Below are 16,344 nucleotides of genomic sequence, written 5' to 3'. Positions count from 1 at the left end.
GGTCAAAAGGTGTTGGCCGGTGGGGAAAACGAAGCCAACGTATTATTTCTTCTTTTTTTTTTTTTTTATTTGATTTGCCTTCTACATGCATACTGTTTGGGAGATATAGAGATACAGAGATGAGAGTGTCAAAGGAAAATTATCATCTGAGGATGATTATGAGAACTAATCTCTATAGCGATATCAGAAAACTCGGCTGGTCTTTTTATTCCATTTTAACTGCATTTAAGACCAATTCTTCATCTGAAAAAAGGACATAAATGTCATTTGTCCAACTTGCAAAGACCCTTTTCTCTCTGACCTGACGATGCTTATAAAGATAAATATTTTTTTTTCTATGCACAGACACGAAAAACTGAGCCTGTACTGATTATGGTACAGCATCAAAGCACTTTGATTTTCACTCAGATAACTAAGGACTTGTGTATGTTACATGGTAATCAGACAGAAAAAAAAACAGAGAGACAACTTCATTCCAGCCTGCTGCCTTTGAGAGGGGACTGAGTACCAAGCAGCTTACATGCGTGTTTTTTTGTGTGCTTGTGCTGAACCAGACTGTGCACAAAACAGAAAAATATATTGTGCTGTGCTGGAATAAAAGTATGGCTTCATAAGAGAACATTCAGCCACTCGTTCTCAACACACCCTGACATACTTTCAGTCACATTCACACCATTAGGAAGCTGCATGAATCACCAGAGGATGGATTCATTTATCATAAATGTGTTTCGAGTTAGTGAGGGCTACTTAGATTTAAAAAAAAAAAAAAAAAAAAAAAAAGAGAGAGCGAGAGAATGAAAGAGGTGATGAACGGCTTATTGAGTTCTTAGCAGTTATGCATGTCACTCTTCTGCTCACAGTAATACTATCAGCGGGTGGGCCTGAGCTTTTGGACAAATCTATAGTACCTTCCACTGCTGCCTACCACACCCATGCCACCACAGCCACACGCAGGGGGCAGGAAACCTAAAGAAGCATGAACACTAGGGATAGAAACAATCTCGATCATCATATAAAAATGGGTTTATATCATATATAGTAGTTCTACAGTATGTACGAACACAAGAGTGTGGTTGTTTTATATAGTGTAGATGTCACTATATTTTCCACAAGTATATATTATTATTGCACTCTGGCTACACATATTTAGTAAGTTAGTTAGTTTGGTTGTCTTTAGATGCACAGAAACATTAAGTGGTGTCAGCTGATTCAGCATGAAAACATCTGTAGAAGAAAGGCTCAGTGGAGCCATGCCGTGCTCTTTTTAAACACTGGATTTTGGCCATGTTATATACGACGCTTACAGCCAGCAGCCCACAGAGATATTTGCTGCCTGCAAGATGTTAGTTTTCTGATTTACTGTATGGGGGTCATTTATTTCTTTATCTGTGTTGGATATAATTGATTACTTCATTTGCTATTGAACAAAACAAATGTTTGAGTTTTTTTGAGTAATGACCTAATTCAGATTTAGCACACAGTTTTAGCTTTTAGCCCCCATGACACTTCATTACAAACTTAAAAACTGCACTATCTTCAGAAACTATCAGGAAAAAGATCTTAAATTAATTTTGGCCTGACCCACTGAGCCTACTTCTTAAGTTTGTTATTTAGACACCAGATACATAGAAATCCGAAACAAAGCTACAGAAACACATTACACCCCTGCTTTCTCCTTTCTGCTTTCCAAAATAGAAAAATAAAATCCCACTCCTCAACATCAGCTTGTCTGTGGAGAGGAGGGTTAGTGTCCTTCACTCCTTCACTCTGTTTTGAAAAGAAACATACATTCACAAGAGGACAACAGAGGATAAACAAGCAACTTGAAATTCAAATTTGTGTGCAAAAAACATTTTAGATTTCTATAAAAATATGTGCATATGGATAGAGCTATTTTTAATCTCACCAAATACAGTATTTTCCTTTATTTACACTGCACAGATACACAGAAAAACGTACACTACAGCTCTGCCCTGCTCCTCCTCTCTGTCATTGTAGACGTAAGAATAACATGGCCAACTTCCATGACAACAAATTTGTCAAAACTCGCTCATAGGAAAATGCGCACACACGCTTGCTCACTCTCTCTCTCTCTCTCTCTCTCTCACACACACACACACACACACACACATTCTGCTCTGATCAATGTGATCGAGGAGCAGAGGAGGGGCAAGTAGAACTTCTGTAGAAAACCTGAAGTTGCATATCCCATAATTCCCCCCACGCTCGCATTTCACAAACCACTTCTTGTAAAAGTCAGAGGTTATCAGCCAGACGCTGCTTCCTGATTGGCTTGCGTGGGTAGGGACAGTGTTTCAAAAAAAAAAACTTTGGCTACGGAGTTAGGTGGCTTTAGTCCTGGTGTGTTATTATTACCAGTCTGCACACACCATGTACAGTGGGTAGTGTCGGACTGGTAGAGCCTCGGTGGATCTGCTGTCCTTTGCACTGGGTTCAGGAAAAAGGATCCACTGCGTATTACTCTGAGACAAGACTGTACCAATGTCTCTCAGGAAAGGGTAATCAGTGTCTTTTTTAAGTTCTTCATCAAAAGAAAAAACACAAAGAAGACCCTCTCCCAGTTAACTTCTTTTACTCACTCCCTCAGCACCAGCCTTAGCTGAGGTCGGCCAAGTACCCACTACTCCAGCTTCAGAGATTAGGGACCAGATTAATTGACTTCCTGAAGGCAATGCTTGATGTTCATTGGGCGGTCCTCCGGTTCTTTGCACTGAATCCTGTGCCACTTCCCAGTCTGTTATCGAAAGGGGAAGAGCAGGTGGCTGTATCAGTGTCCGACATGCCAGTTGACAGGCTGCTCATGTATCTGGACTGTGGTTGATCAAATGTGAACTGGGGGAGGGTGATGCAATCCCCAGCTAGAGAGGAGTGCCTTGCAGCAGGGGAGAGGGAGCGAGTCTGTGAAAAGGGCATAGGGTTTGGGATGAGAGGTGCATGAGGCTGAATGAAGATGTTTGGGCTGATGGGGACATGTGGATGCGTAGGTGTGGACGGGTGTGGCGGAGTGTGTGCGTGAATTTGAGTCGGCGTAGATGCCCGTGAGGGTGTCAGTGTGTGAGTTGGTGAGTGTGCTTGCATCGGTACGTGGATAGGTGTTAGCCTCATGTGCGTCGGGGAGGGCGTCCCTGTGCACATCGAAGTATCCGCCAAGATGTCTTGTACATGCACGTTTGACTGTGTATGTGGTGTCAAGTCATAAGATGGCGTCCTGCGTCTGAGCATCATGCTACAGCCGGCCAGATTTGGGGGAGAGGCGATTTGGGGGTGCTCTCTCTCTGAGGGTGGGTGGATAGATATACAGGGAGGACTCATCTTCTTCTTTCTGTGGCCGCCCCCGACTGACTGCACCCTCACAGGAAATGCCTGACCACCTTTTTCAGATCGGTGAGTCTCCTGCGTAAAGAGTTGGTCTTCACCGGTGATGACAGCCTGCGGGAGACAGACTTCAATTGAGTGGCGGCGTTGGTCGTCAGGATGACTGACTGACAATGATGACGGCTTATCCAAGAGGGCCTGGGTGTCAATGCTAAAGCCCTTCCTAAAGTCACGGTCCTTCAATCCTGCTGCAAGCAGACTTAGTGTGCTCTTTGAGGATGAAGGCATTAGCAGAGGAGGAGGAGGAGGGGAGGAGTCGAAAGAGGTATAAGGAGAGAGGGAGTGGCTGCGGCCAGCCTTCCCTCTGCTCTCATGCCCGCCTTCCTCTTCATCCTTCCATCTGTGGCAGGCTGAACTGGTGATGTGATACACCTCCTCGTCGGCCGGGTCACAGATGGAGGCAGCGGAGGGTGGTCTAGGTCCCCGAAGGCTGGGGCGTCTCAGGGGAAGACGTGGGGAGGGTGGTGGAGGGAGAAGAAGCGTAGGAGAAGATGGCAGAGGAGGGAGGGTAGAGGGAGAAGACAGTAGGGGAGGCAAGGGAGAGGGAGATGGGGGTGGGAGTGGGAAGGCAGAGGGGGAGCAGGGTGGTAGAGAGAGAGCTGAAGGGGAGGAGGGAGGAGGAGGAGGAAGAGGAGATGGGGAGTGAATGTGAGGAGAAAAGGGAGAGGGAGACAGGGGAGGCGGGACAGGGTTTGGCCTCTCCTGCTGCTCACAACCCTGGGATTCCACCGAATCCACTTTGACTGCCACCTGCAACACAGAGCGCACCAACACACCACCAGGACACCTGTTGTCAGTAAATTCAAAAGCCTGTGTGTGTCTGTGATGGTGTGTGAGTGTCGGCAAGTCCTACCTGTCTGCGCAGGGCACGTGGGGAGGGGCTGGGTGTGGGCGGGGCTATGCAGGGCAGGGTGAGTGTGGGAGGTGACCGTGGGTGGACGGGGGAAGCGTCTGGTACCTGCAGCAGAGTGCGATTCTCGCATGGCTGGGAGTGGATCGACGTCACCGAGCCTGAGGGGGTTTGAATCCAAAGCGTTTGAATCATGCGCAATACGATCACACGTCAATGCAGACACATGCATTTATGCAAAAAAAAAAACAAAACACATGCATAGTCACTCACACGCAAACTGACAAAGTCCTTCCACTGTGGGTGATGTAATATATTTATGCAGTCATTATAAAAGACACACTAACACTTTATCTTGATAGCATGTTTGGAATAAAAAAAATGCCAATTCAATTGAAATATCAATAAAAATGAATTGCTCTTCGATTTCCTCAAATCTGAAATCAAAGTGTTTTCTGACTGGGAGCCATTAACACATATTTGCTCACAAAAATAGAAATGTTATCAATAAAGTGGTAGCATTGAACTGAACACGAGCGGCGTAGAGAGTCACACACTAGAATTTAAGGCCATGATTCTGCATTAGACCCTGGTTACATTAACATATTTACATTGTCATCCCAGAGGTCTGGAAAACATCTAGCTCTCTACAGCTACAAAGTGTGGTTGCAAAGAGATGAGGAGAAAGGGACCCCATCATCATCTAAATCTGTGTTGATTTCACTGCTGTAAGTTGTGTAACCAGGGTCTTAGGCATTCTGTACACACAGCTCCTGCAGACCTGTGAGTTCAGATTTAACAGAAGTATTAAAGATCCAAAACATTGCAACAAAGTCAGATCAGATAAGTTAGATCATTAACAACTTCATTTTAGGTTAGTCCCTGTAGTCCAAGCTGAAAAGCCAAGTGATTATAAAACTGTCACATTGAATATTTTTAAAATTTCACACAGCGAAGCACAGCAGCTGTGATTACTGTTTTTTTTTTTTTTTTAAGGCCCATAACACCCATAACCCATTTCTTGAATTTGCAGCTTGGCTACCAAGTGCACCAGTATTCAGCCATTCCATTGCTGAGCGGATGAGCCTGTGACAAAGTTGCAGAGATTTCACGTCTATCAGCTCATCCACTGCAGTGAGTACCTTGGGACAGAGCTGGGTCTGTCCAGAGCCTGGCCACAACATGCCATTAGAATCTGACTGCAGATAGAACAGTTCTCATCAGTTTTCTCAGCAAGTTTACTTCGCTCCTACTTTGACTGTTTACAGACATGAGCTGGAACTGGTCAGAAAATGATACTATGTCAACATAAATGTAATTGTAAAGTGTATTTGTTCTTCTCGTTGAATAGAAATCACCTCTGTCTAAACGTGAAACATCTAAAAAACACAACAGATAAGAAGAGAATGGGTTAGCTTGTAACAAGGGCAAAGTATGTGCTCCCCCCCCCCCCCAAAAAAAACCGAATGAAAACAGTTTAATCTTTGCCGGTCTATTCTCGATCTTTTGGTGCCTTCTTCCATTTGGCCTGTTAGTAGACATTGGGTCTTAGCAGCTGCCACATAAAATTCTGACACTGTCTGCATTTGTCTTTGATCACCAAAGCTCTGAATTTGGCTGCTGGTGGGCACGTCTGTGATCTAAGAGCACGGCTTTTCAGGTTTCTTTCACAGTTGTTAAACTTCTCTCTCATATAGGGCAAAATCACAGAGTGTGACCGGACCTTCATAACTAAAACTAATTTTTAAATCTTTACTCAGCAGCAACCACTTGAACAGGATTATCAGTTGTGCATGTTAGAATCAACTCTGTAGCAGCTGGTTAACAAAAGGATGAAATCATCATGCTAAATATTTAAAGTCTAAACAGATAAGACACCTGAATGCTGGTGCTGGGGAGTGAGCTCCACCTCCTCCAAGGGGTGGGGGGCACTGGCAGGCCGCACCGGTTGGAACATGTAGCTGTCGTTTGGCAGAGAGTGCATCCTGGATACGGACATCTTCCTCGAGGACAACAGATCTTGGTCCTCATCCTGGACCTCTTCCTCCTACAGGGGGAGACAGAGACCGCACAATTCCAACATCTAACGCTGCAAAACACCCATCTCACAATCAAAGGACAGTTCAGAAACACTATGCCCAGTTTTTACATCACATCCTGACTTACACTTAATGTGAATTTCCACTTCATCAAGTTCCCAAACTTGATGAAGTTTGGGAACTATGTTCAAGACTATTGAACATAGTGACGTCCATCTTACCTCTCCAGGTGAATGTGGACATGGCCCAACATATGTTCCTCCCACTGAGCTGTTGTTGGAAGTTGTGCTTAGTTTGCGTTCCCTCTCCAAAGCCATTTCTAAGGCAATCTCTGCATCCATCTCTGCGTCCTCTTTAGCCTCCTATAAAGAAATCATACTCATCTATTGAATGACCACAAATGGCAGTAGACTTAAAAGAGCAATTAGCGTTATTCCAAGACAAGCAGGCCGCTAACGAGACAAAATTCTATATAATCTAGTATTAATAGTATAGTAGGAAAACATGTGTCTGCGTAACTTTAGCTAAAGCGACTATTTTTGTTCATGCAGGCCTGAGTGCTTTCTCTTTACTGTACCTTGTTACTTTCCTCAAGATGTTTCATCAAAACAGCCACTACTACATTCACCAGCACAAACTGGGCCATGAGCACGAATGTGACAAAGTAAATTGGAGAGACCCATGGCAGGTAGGACAGACAGTGGCGGTCATCTGGATGGCACTCCCTTAGTGTGTCCTTAAGAGAAACAGAGTTATTACAGGATATGCCAATTGTCTGTGCAGTGGGCCAGATTATATTAAAACATTTTTTTTTTAATCTTTACTGTTAACTAACAATAACAAACGGCGCCTTTTTTTGGATTTTAGCAGAGTAGAAATCTGGAGGAGTGATACACAAGCTTTCAGACACGTGCTGACATTATAGTTGGTATAACATTATTCTCTGTGCGGTGACATCAACAGCTCTATACTTACAGTAGTACTATTTGCATTTTTATAAATTGCTAAAACACAAAATCTCATTCTCTAAACCAAATGCTCAGAGGCTTGAGCCCATTTGTTGACTCAGTTGATATTTCTTGTTAGGCACAAATTGTTCTTTTTGCCTTCTGTTGTACTTAAGTTTTACTATTTGCTGAATCTTGATATTTAATACTTACATTCTCCAAGTGTGTAAACATGAAATGGCCATATAAAAAATATTTAATTTCTGGAGCTACATTTTCTATTTTTCTATATGATATATGATAAATTCTGGGTTTCTATGTGACAACTGGCTTATGGGTTTACACTTTTGAGAAAGGCATTTAAGGTTTTAAGAAATTAGTTTTAGGAATTGCAAAACATTATCAAGATTATGTATTGAGAAAATGGGGACCTTAAATATTTGTAAACATTTGATCTTTTTAGTTTACTAACAACGTAAAAAAAAAACATTAAAAAGTAAAAATTATATAAAGTTAAATAAAAGAAAAACAAATCGATTCAAATCAATTAAAACTTCTGTCTCTCTTGTATTGGTTTTCACATGACAATAAGGATGTAACATTCGCATGCTGCTGACGCTAAACCTTTTTGCTCTGGAATAAAATCAAAACATGATCATCGGTGTGTGACCTTCTTAGTTGCAAACAACAGAGCAGAAAGATGTGTGCTGTGGTTCGCACAAAGTCCGACTCAACGTTAAAGCCACAGGTTGAATGGAAAAAAGAGTTTGTGCCGTTTATTGGAAAGTTGTGACTGCCCTCTGGTGGAGTTTGGAGGTGTGACTGGATGATCATGGCCGCAACAGAAACTACAAATGATTCATATCATCATTATCATTTAAAACAAATGGCCACAAAAGCAGAATCAGTTGTCAAGGATTTCAATGTTTTTACCAAATTAGCTACAGCAGGGTTGACAGGTTTGAGGCCACTTGAACCCCTGTGACTGTGTTTTTTGGGTATTTCTGGGGTTATGTCATGTCATACATTACATTTTTTTTTATAAAGTAAAACTCAAGATGTGACATTGCTTAGCTCTAAGCTACTTTATTATTCCGTAATTGGTTTTGGAGGTCATTGCTCTCTCTGTGGTTATGAGATAATCTTGTCATTACATATGAGAGTGTGCGTAATGCGTGTGCGCTCATACTTTCATAATCCCATTCCAGTTGTCGCCAGTGGAAACTCGAAACAATGTGAGGAAGGCCATCCCAAAATTTTCGAACGTTGCATGACGGCTCAAGCCTTCGCACGGGTTGTTGTCATTACAGTCTATTCAACACACAAACACATTTCGCTGTTCAGAAGGCATATTCATAAACATAAAAATAGTATGCATTAATGTGAGTCCAATAATGGGAGTGTCAGCATGTTCAGAAACAGTGTAGAGTGAGCACACCAGCTGATCAGTGTGTGTGTGTGTGTGTATGTGTGGACATGACACAGGGGAAGACAACAGCTGTCTAATGGAGGACTGCGAAAGTTTCAGGATCAATTTGACAGAGAGCCCTCAGGAGCTTGTTTCCAGAATCATAAAATTTACCAAGACAATATCTTCCTTTACAAGAGGATGTTAGAGCACAGCCAGACTGTCCTTGGAGTATAACGCAGCTTGTTTCTTATTCAGAGTATCAGCTGGGAGAAAAACAAGAGGACCTGATACCAGCGTGTAACTTTGAGCAGCTGATTATAATAGCACTGTTTATGATAGAAAAATACCAGCAATGTTATATATTGTAAAGACAGAAAAAAGTGGAATAGATCCACAGGAGACAGATCCTTGATAGTTAACTACATGAAAAAGAAAAAATACCTGACTGAGTATTTGACTGTAAATCAAACTGGATTTTCGACAGTTTCCCCGTCAGGCAGGCATAATCTATCTTCCTTTCTCCATGTCTGAGACATGATGCAGTGACATACGGATGGAGGTAAATATGAGAAATCATCTGGACATCACCTTTCAAGTGATCAGTGGTTTGATTTACACTGAAAATGAGAGATTTAAGATATTAAGTGGGCGCAAAATATGTGCGAACAGCAGCTTGAATTCAATGAGTGTTCACATTCTAATCCTTGTTCCAGCGTGTTCCCTGTTTCCTTTGCTCATGACCTTGGCTTATCCCTTGGGCCTTTGCAGACATCAGAAGCAAAAAGTGAAGACTCCCAGAGTGCCAACATGCAACATAGCTCACGTCTCTGGTCTCCCAGTGAATTTTCAGATCGCACAGTCTTTTTTTTTGAGGGCAGAAAACTTTCATCGTCCAATCAAAGTGGTTCTAATGTGTATAAATCAGATAGTTTTCCAGAATTTTGTGGGATGTAGAAGAAGAACTGAATTTTAAAAAATACTTGACATTGCGACATTACAGTGTTGGGAGCTTGACCTAGATCATTTGGATATATAATGCCACCACATCCTTTTATCCGCCTTCAACATTCGTGTTAAATTGTTACTTAATTTTTTTGTAGCATTGGTGTATAAATATGGCCAAAAAGCGTTTGCGTCTGTCATTTCATCTTTGTCAGACGTAATGAAAGTAGTCAGTCTGTGCCAGATTTGAAGACATTCACTCCAGGTGTAACTGAGAATTTGGGAAAATGGCATGTGGATGGATGGAAATGCAAGCTGAGAATGGTCCTGGCTGCGGCTGGCATGAAAGGAGATGTTTATTACTTTATAGCTGCCTCCTCTGTACTATCTGCCAGCATACAAATCAGACATCAGCTGTCTGACGGAACAAACAAAGTTCCTTTATTGAACACTTTCATGGGAAATATACGATATATACAGGAGCAGGGCTGTGTGAGAAATTCAACAGAAACTTTGAGGAGCTTAAAAATGTTTCAAATGAGGTGAGAACCAGAGGAGAACCCAACCACCAGTGGTGACTGTGCAAATAATGGATTCAGAGTAATAGTAAAGTTTGCTGACCATCATCATGCTGAACTGCAATATTTTCTGCCAAGCTTCTCTCTAATTCTCAGCCAAACTGTAACTAATTCCTCCAGCTTTGCAAGCCTTAAAACATCATTCACAGAGAGTGCATGACAGCAAAAATCACTGTGATCACAGCAGGATTTTTACTTTTAGAGACTAGAAAACAAACATCCCATATTAACATTCTGCAGGAGGCAACCTCTTCATCACAAAGTTGTTTTCATTTTGTCCCCCTGCAGATTCCGTGTTGTTAATCCTCTTTCTTGGCACATTTTTCCGCTCTCGGAGAAAATGAGCAGGATAGAACTGGGCTATTGAGGAAGCAATATGTAAATAAATCTGATCATGCAAATGTCATCTTCTTCTATTTAAAATGGGCCTCTGATGTGAGAATGGTGCGGGGAGAGTGAGCGACAGATGGGAGGAGAGAGGGAGGACTGGATAGAGACAGTTCAGACAGGGAAATTTGCTGTAAGTCATGACTGTGGCAGTAATGAGTGGAATTTTCTTTTTCTTATTAAAGCATGCAGACTCTGGTCTATGTGTATGTGTGTTTCTTTTCCAGTAGTGCAACTGACCCAGTTTGCCAAAGAGCTCCACTCCCAGCGCAGCATAGATGAAGAAGAGCAGCATGAAGAGGAGACCAAGATTACCCACCTGAAAAAATACAGCACGTTAGTACCCCCCACACATCGAACAGCACAGAGAAGACATTTTAAGATTTATATCACAGTATTCAGCACCATTTGCCAATTATTTCATCATATTCCAACATTAATGGAAAGAACACTGACTTATAAGCATTATGCTTATGAAGAGCGATTTGTTTGCTGACATTTACACAGGAAGGCAGAATTGAAGAAACGCCTACAACATAAATAAAAAGACACTGAAACTCTACGTTTTCGTCCAGTAAAACTTCCCGCACTTTCTGTGACTACATCTGCATCATGCCATCACAGCGTTCCCAGGGAGCTGGCCCTTACCCTGTTCCGGTAAATTCTGTACTCGTGCACTCTGTGCCCTGTGTTATATTTGTACACATGACATTTAAAAAACAGCAGAACAACAAGCGTCTGTCGCTGCGTGTGCATCATAATCTTTCGTGCAGCTGCTCTGTGCCAGGCAGAGAGAGAGAGAGACCTGAGACTCCCACAACATCCGTGGACGCACTTTAAAAGGACTGCTTTGACTGGATAGAGAATCAGCAGAAAGAGTAACATGACAGAAGCTGGCTGAACAGCTGCTTCAAAGACAAGACTGCTAAATAATGGAAATTAGGTTCCTCAACTGCATGTATGTGGTTTGTTTCACTCTTATTACTATTTAATACACATTTAGTAACATCCAACAGAGTGCTCTGGCCAGCTTTCAGGACGTAAGGCGAGAAATGCACCAAGTATGACATTTTAGGGTCAAAATATGAACGTCGATGGATGTGCTTCGCATTAAATATTCATCAAACGGCATTAATCTTTCAGAGGGGTTGCTATTCCAAAGAAAACTTTCATGCTGAGCCTATATTCATAAAAAACAACATAAATAAAGCACAATTCAGAATTGCCATTTTGTGTCGGAGCCCTCCGCAGAGTCTGTGTTTACCTGTGGCAGCGCCTGCATGACCGTGTCCAGCAGAGCTCTCATCCCTGTGGCCATCTTCAGAAGTTTCAGCACTGCAGAGACAGCGAGAGAGACCCAGGAACAGTCTTTAACTGTGAGCTGTCGCTGCTTTGATTGGCCCATTTGCTGAAGAATTAACAACGGCACAGTATGGTACTACTGGAGGACTGCACCACAGGGAGACTGATTTGTATTTATATCACAAAGTCAGGAGACACCTGTGGCATGATGTTTAATGACTGATATATGTGCAACATAAAAAGTGCTTCACAACTTATAGAGAGTTTACTGCGTCTTTCTCCTTTATCGAAAAGCACAAAGTGTAGGTATAGACTGGGCAATGTGTGTGTGTGTGTGTGTGTACTGTGTGTATGTATTTGTGCGTGTGTTTGCGTGTTTTTGTGACTACCTCGTGCTATTCTGAGTACTCTCATGATTCTGATGATTGTGGGGTTTATGGGCAGCGCTGCATTCATTTTCAGCTCCTCCAGCGTGATGCCCATGATGGATAATGCCACTATAGCTACATCCAGCTGATTCCACCTAAACACACAAAGAAATATTATCCAAAAGAAAAAAAAAAAAAAAAAAGAGCGGGCTGCCTGCGGCTCTTTAAAAACCTGCAGTTCCTTAGTGGAGAAATGTTACTCGTGGCTGGCTGATAAGAAGGAGGGGAAGACATCATGCTGCCTTGCTGTTGTTGGCGATAAGTGAGCATTTTGTTGAGATTAATGTGTAGCCCACTCACTAATCTCTATGTTGGAGGAAATATTGAGTATATCCCTGATAAGACTCCCTGACACATCCGCTATTGTACCTATGAAGGCAGGCTATTTTATCCTATTCCTCCTGTGTGCCTAATACTTTGGGGCATTTTTTGCTTTGTAACAGGAGGGTGGTGAGGAGAGAAAGGCGTGACATAAAGCAGAAGGGCTCGGGGTTGGACTGAGCCCTGATAGTTGTACTCCACCAGGTGAGCCAGTAACAGCAGATACATGACAACTTTTAACTATGGCATACTTTAACGACAACAACATTAATCTCCCGGCGTTACCTGTCTTTGAAGAACCTGTGTATGCCAAATGCCACAAGTTTGAGCAGGGCTTCGATGACGAAGATGCAGGTAAACACGTAGTTACAGTACTTCAGAACCTCCTCTAAATACTGGTCACACAGACAAAGACAAACACAGACACATTTCATAAATACGACTCACGGATGCTTATCCATTTTCCTTGGAAATGCTTAAATCTTTTTTTGTGTTTTGTTAGCTTTTTTTTTTTTTTTTTTTGCCATTTTACCTCAACTCATTAAACAACATTCAAAAGGACTAACAAACAAAATTATTAGGGCGCTTGAGGAACATTTTTAGACCTAAACATTGTGTAGTAACATAAAACAGATTCTCAAGGAGAGCTCGCTGCATTAGGAAGCAGAAATCACAAATCAGTGTTTATCTTGATCCTGGCAGCGCTGTCTGGAGTTGTGTTATCTGATAATGACCATTCTCTTGACAACAACTGCATTGACGTGTCAAAGCAGCACGGTCTAGTTCTTTTGGAAACTGGAGCTGCTTGCAAAGACACTTTTGCTGCAGAGGTTGATTGTACCGCAGCGACTGCGGCACAGCAGTTGCTCTGTTTAGAAAATCCCGAGCACTACATATTTTCTGATGCATCAAGCTGATGGTGGGGTCTGCTATGTTCATGCATGCTCTTAGCATTTGTTTGCTCGAGGTAGCCTACACTTCGGCCATCATTGGCGCATGGGGAAAGTTTATCTGATTCTGTGTATAGTAAAATGTAAACAGATCAGACTGCGGAGGTTAGAGGCGCTTAACTGACCTTCATATTTGTGTTGTCAGGAGAAGCATTACCTGCGGCTGATTGTAGTGCTCAATGCTCATGGTGAAAACATTGATGCAGATGATGAAGGTGATGAAGAGGTCCAAGTAGTGGCTGGTACACAGTGTGTGGATAGACAGACGCAGAGGAGAGTAGTCGGCGTAGTAAGGCCTCTGCTTGGCCTCTGGAGCAGACAAACAAATACAAAGAGCAACACAAGGCAAGATAAATATGCAAGAACCTGAGAGCTCAATCGTGAGTGATTGCTCTGGATTTCAAAACACTGCATGTGTCCAGTGTTGTGCACAAGGACAAGAAAAGGCAACAAAGGGCAGGGTGACCACCACCACCTTTATGCTGAGAATGAAAGTATGCGCCTTAAGAGGAATAAGGCACTATTTTTGGCTTCAAGTCACATCAGAGGAGGCTCTTGACTTCCGATTTCAAGTACCACTCTGCACTGAACTGAACTCTCGCTCTATAACCCAGCTCACAGTGGTGCCGCCTGCTTTTTGTTGTCACCTCTGCCTCTCACACAGTCTGTGCACAACACTGCCCACATGGCACATTTAAGTAGATGAGGACATGAGAGCCAGTTACTTTTTCTAGAATTCATAGGTCACACATTACAATGTGTCCTAGCCTAAGACACACCAGCACCTGCTTTTGTGTAAGGTCATTTATGACAGCGCACAGCCGCATCTTAGCAGAAAAGCTCTGATGGTTCTTATTTTCAAAGGCGTAACAGAAACACAACAAAATGTCAGGTGGAACTGAGGAGCACTGATTGTAGCAACATAGTTTTGCTAGTTTATGAGAGTTTATCTTCTACCAATATAAAAAACTGATCCTTCATCTACCAAACATCAGCATGTTTTTTTTTTTGTTGTTGTTGTTGTTATTTACAGGATTCATGACTTCTATTTTTTTTTCTTCTTTTGATTTTGTTATCAGGATGGCAAGGTTTCTGACACATATCCATTTAAATTCCATTAAGACAGAAAACTATACTTCTCGATGGGTGTGTTGCTGCTTCTATAAGAAAACTGTGAGCCACGTCTCTAAGTATGAATGACAAACCGACTTTACATGTAGATGCAATCAAAAATCTAGCAAAACCTTGATTTTTATGCAACACTGCTTGTTTTGACATGCTTTATGTCAAGTTGTCAAGCTATGTGTTGGCTGTGTGCTCACATGTCCATGTTGACGATTTTGTGCTTATATGTGCAACATGTTTGTGACCCCCTGCCCCCCACCCTGCTAAATGTCTAAATGTCCACCATGCCCTGTCTATCAACTGCATGCTGACATGCCCATTGATGTTAACATCAGTGGTTGAGAGTGGCTGCGTGGGGGTGCGTTCAACAACACAAACAGTTGATAATATTTCTGAACCTTATATTCATACTGATTTTATTACTTTAATATGAATTCTTCAACATTGCATCACAGATAAATTGACTCTTATGTTTTTGGAAATGCCTGTGATGTTGAACAAACACCACCCCCACCTCTTTAAGAGATTTGAACCCTGCATACGAATCTCAATAGTCTAAAACCTTCTTGGTACAACTGATAAGCGAGCTTAAACTGATCTGCCAAATGTTGGAGTCAGGAGTTTTTTTTTTTGTTTGTTTTGTTTTTTGCATGTGAGGTAGCTTGCTCAAATTCATCACATTAGCCGAGAGTTTTAGCAGTTTTAGACTAGTGAGACATGTCAGTAACATAAGATGAAAGGAGCGGTGTCCAGCTCACACCATATACTGCCTCTTGTAAATTTTGAGATGAGTGTGTTGATCCAATTTTGTGCTGCTGTCCGATGGTGGCACGAGCCTTTGCATTCTATCATTGCCAAACGGAACAAGTCCACATAAAATATTTCTGTGAGCATTTGGACCGGCTTTTGCAATAGGTGGTGTGTTTTTCATGTTTCTGCAAGCGTGTACTTGAATTTTCTTTGAGCTATGAATCCACTTCGTCGAAGCAACTTAACATCTCGTCACAGCTCTATCACCCGGAGTATTTGGAGATATAGCAGTCAAAATGCCTGCTATGTTTCTGAGTCTGCCAGTCAAAGCATATTTACAGCATATATTTTCTTCTGCCTGTGTTTTGAGTCGCCTCAGAGTCAAGGTTGTGCATGCGCTCGGAGGGAGGGAAGGGGCATCAATGTTTGACCCATAAAAATTTTGCTTGCAAAATTCCCTGAGACACAAGGTAGAAAGCACCAACCTCACCTTCACACTCATAAAGTGCTACAAAGGTTTTAATCATCGTGATGAATTCTCTAGCAACAAAATCCTAATTATGTATTAATAGTTCTCATTCTGTACAAGAAATGGGATCAAAACAGGAAATAAATAGACTACTTAGTACTTTGTTGATATTGTCATGATTTACTCTAGTGTAGTAGTGTTGGCAGTTTTATTATTCAAAGAGTGAGCATACAAACTTTTAATTAGGTTAATAAATGAACGGTTGAGGAGTCGGTTAAAATGGCCTGGTATCTGAAGTTTTCCATGCAGTGTTAGGAAAGGGTTGGGGGAGGAACTGGGGGAGGGCTGCAGTCATGCGATTACATGCATCAGAGTGGCATAGCCCACGCCTTCTGTCGGCAATCAGTCATTGCTTGCGTGAGCTAGCCAGTCTGTCAACTCTCCCTCTG

General features: G+C 42.2%; 1 protein-coding gene across 1 annotated transcript in view; it reads right to left on the bottom strand.

Moving 5' to 3' along the window:
* cacna1ha (calcium channel, voltage-dependent, T type, alpha 1H subunit a) overlaps positions 1-16,344 on the bottom strand; it is a 95,660-nt gene continuing 79,316 nt past the window's right edge. The window contains exons 27-37 of the mRNA XM_029509090.1: positions 13,709-13,860; positions 12,887-12,996; positions 12,242-12,375; positions 11,815-11,885; positions 10,791-10,869; positions 8,422-8,543; positions 6,863-7,021; positions 6,507-6,647; positions 6,125-6,293; positions 4,250-4,407; positions 1-4,146 (exon numbers count right to left, since the gene is read on the bottom strand). Coding sequence (XP_029364950.1) covers positions 2,704-4,146; positions 4,250-4,407; positions 6,125-6,293; positions 6,507-6,647; positions 6,863-7,021; positions 8,422-8,543; positions 10,791-10,869; positions 11,815-11,885; positions 12,242-12,375; positions 12,887-12,996; positions 13,709-13,860 — 2,738 coding nt within the window. The 3' untranslated portion in view covers positions 1-2,703. The remainder of the gene's footprint in view (positions 4,147-4,249; positions 4,408-6,124; positions 6,294-6,506; positions 6,648-6,862; positions 7,022-8,421; positions 8,544-10,790; positions 10,870-11,814; positions 11,886-12,241; positions 12,376-12,886; positions 12,997-13,708; positions 13,861-16,344) is intronic.

The sequence above is a fragment of the Echeneis naucrates genome, chromosome 8 (genome assembly GCF_900963305.1).
Source record: "Echeneis naucrates chromosome 8, fEcheNa1.1, whole genome shotgun sequence".
Classification (NCBI taxonomy): domain Eukaryota; kingdom Metazoa; phylum Chordata; class Actinopteri; order Carangiformes; family Echeneidae; genus Echeneis; species Echeneis naucrates.
Note: the sequence above shows the minus strand (reverse complement) of the source record. Positions and strands in the feature narration are given on the sequence as shown.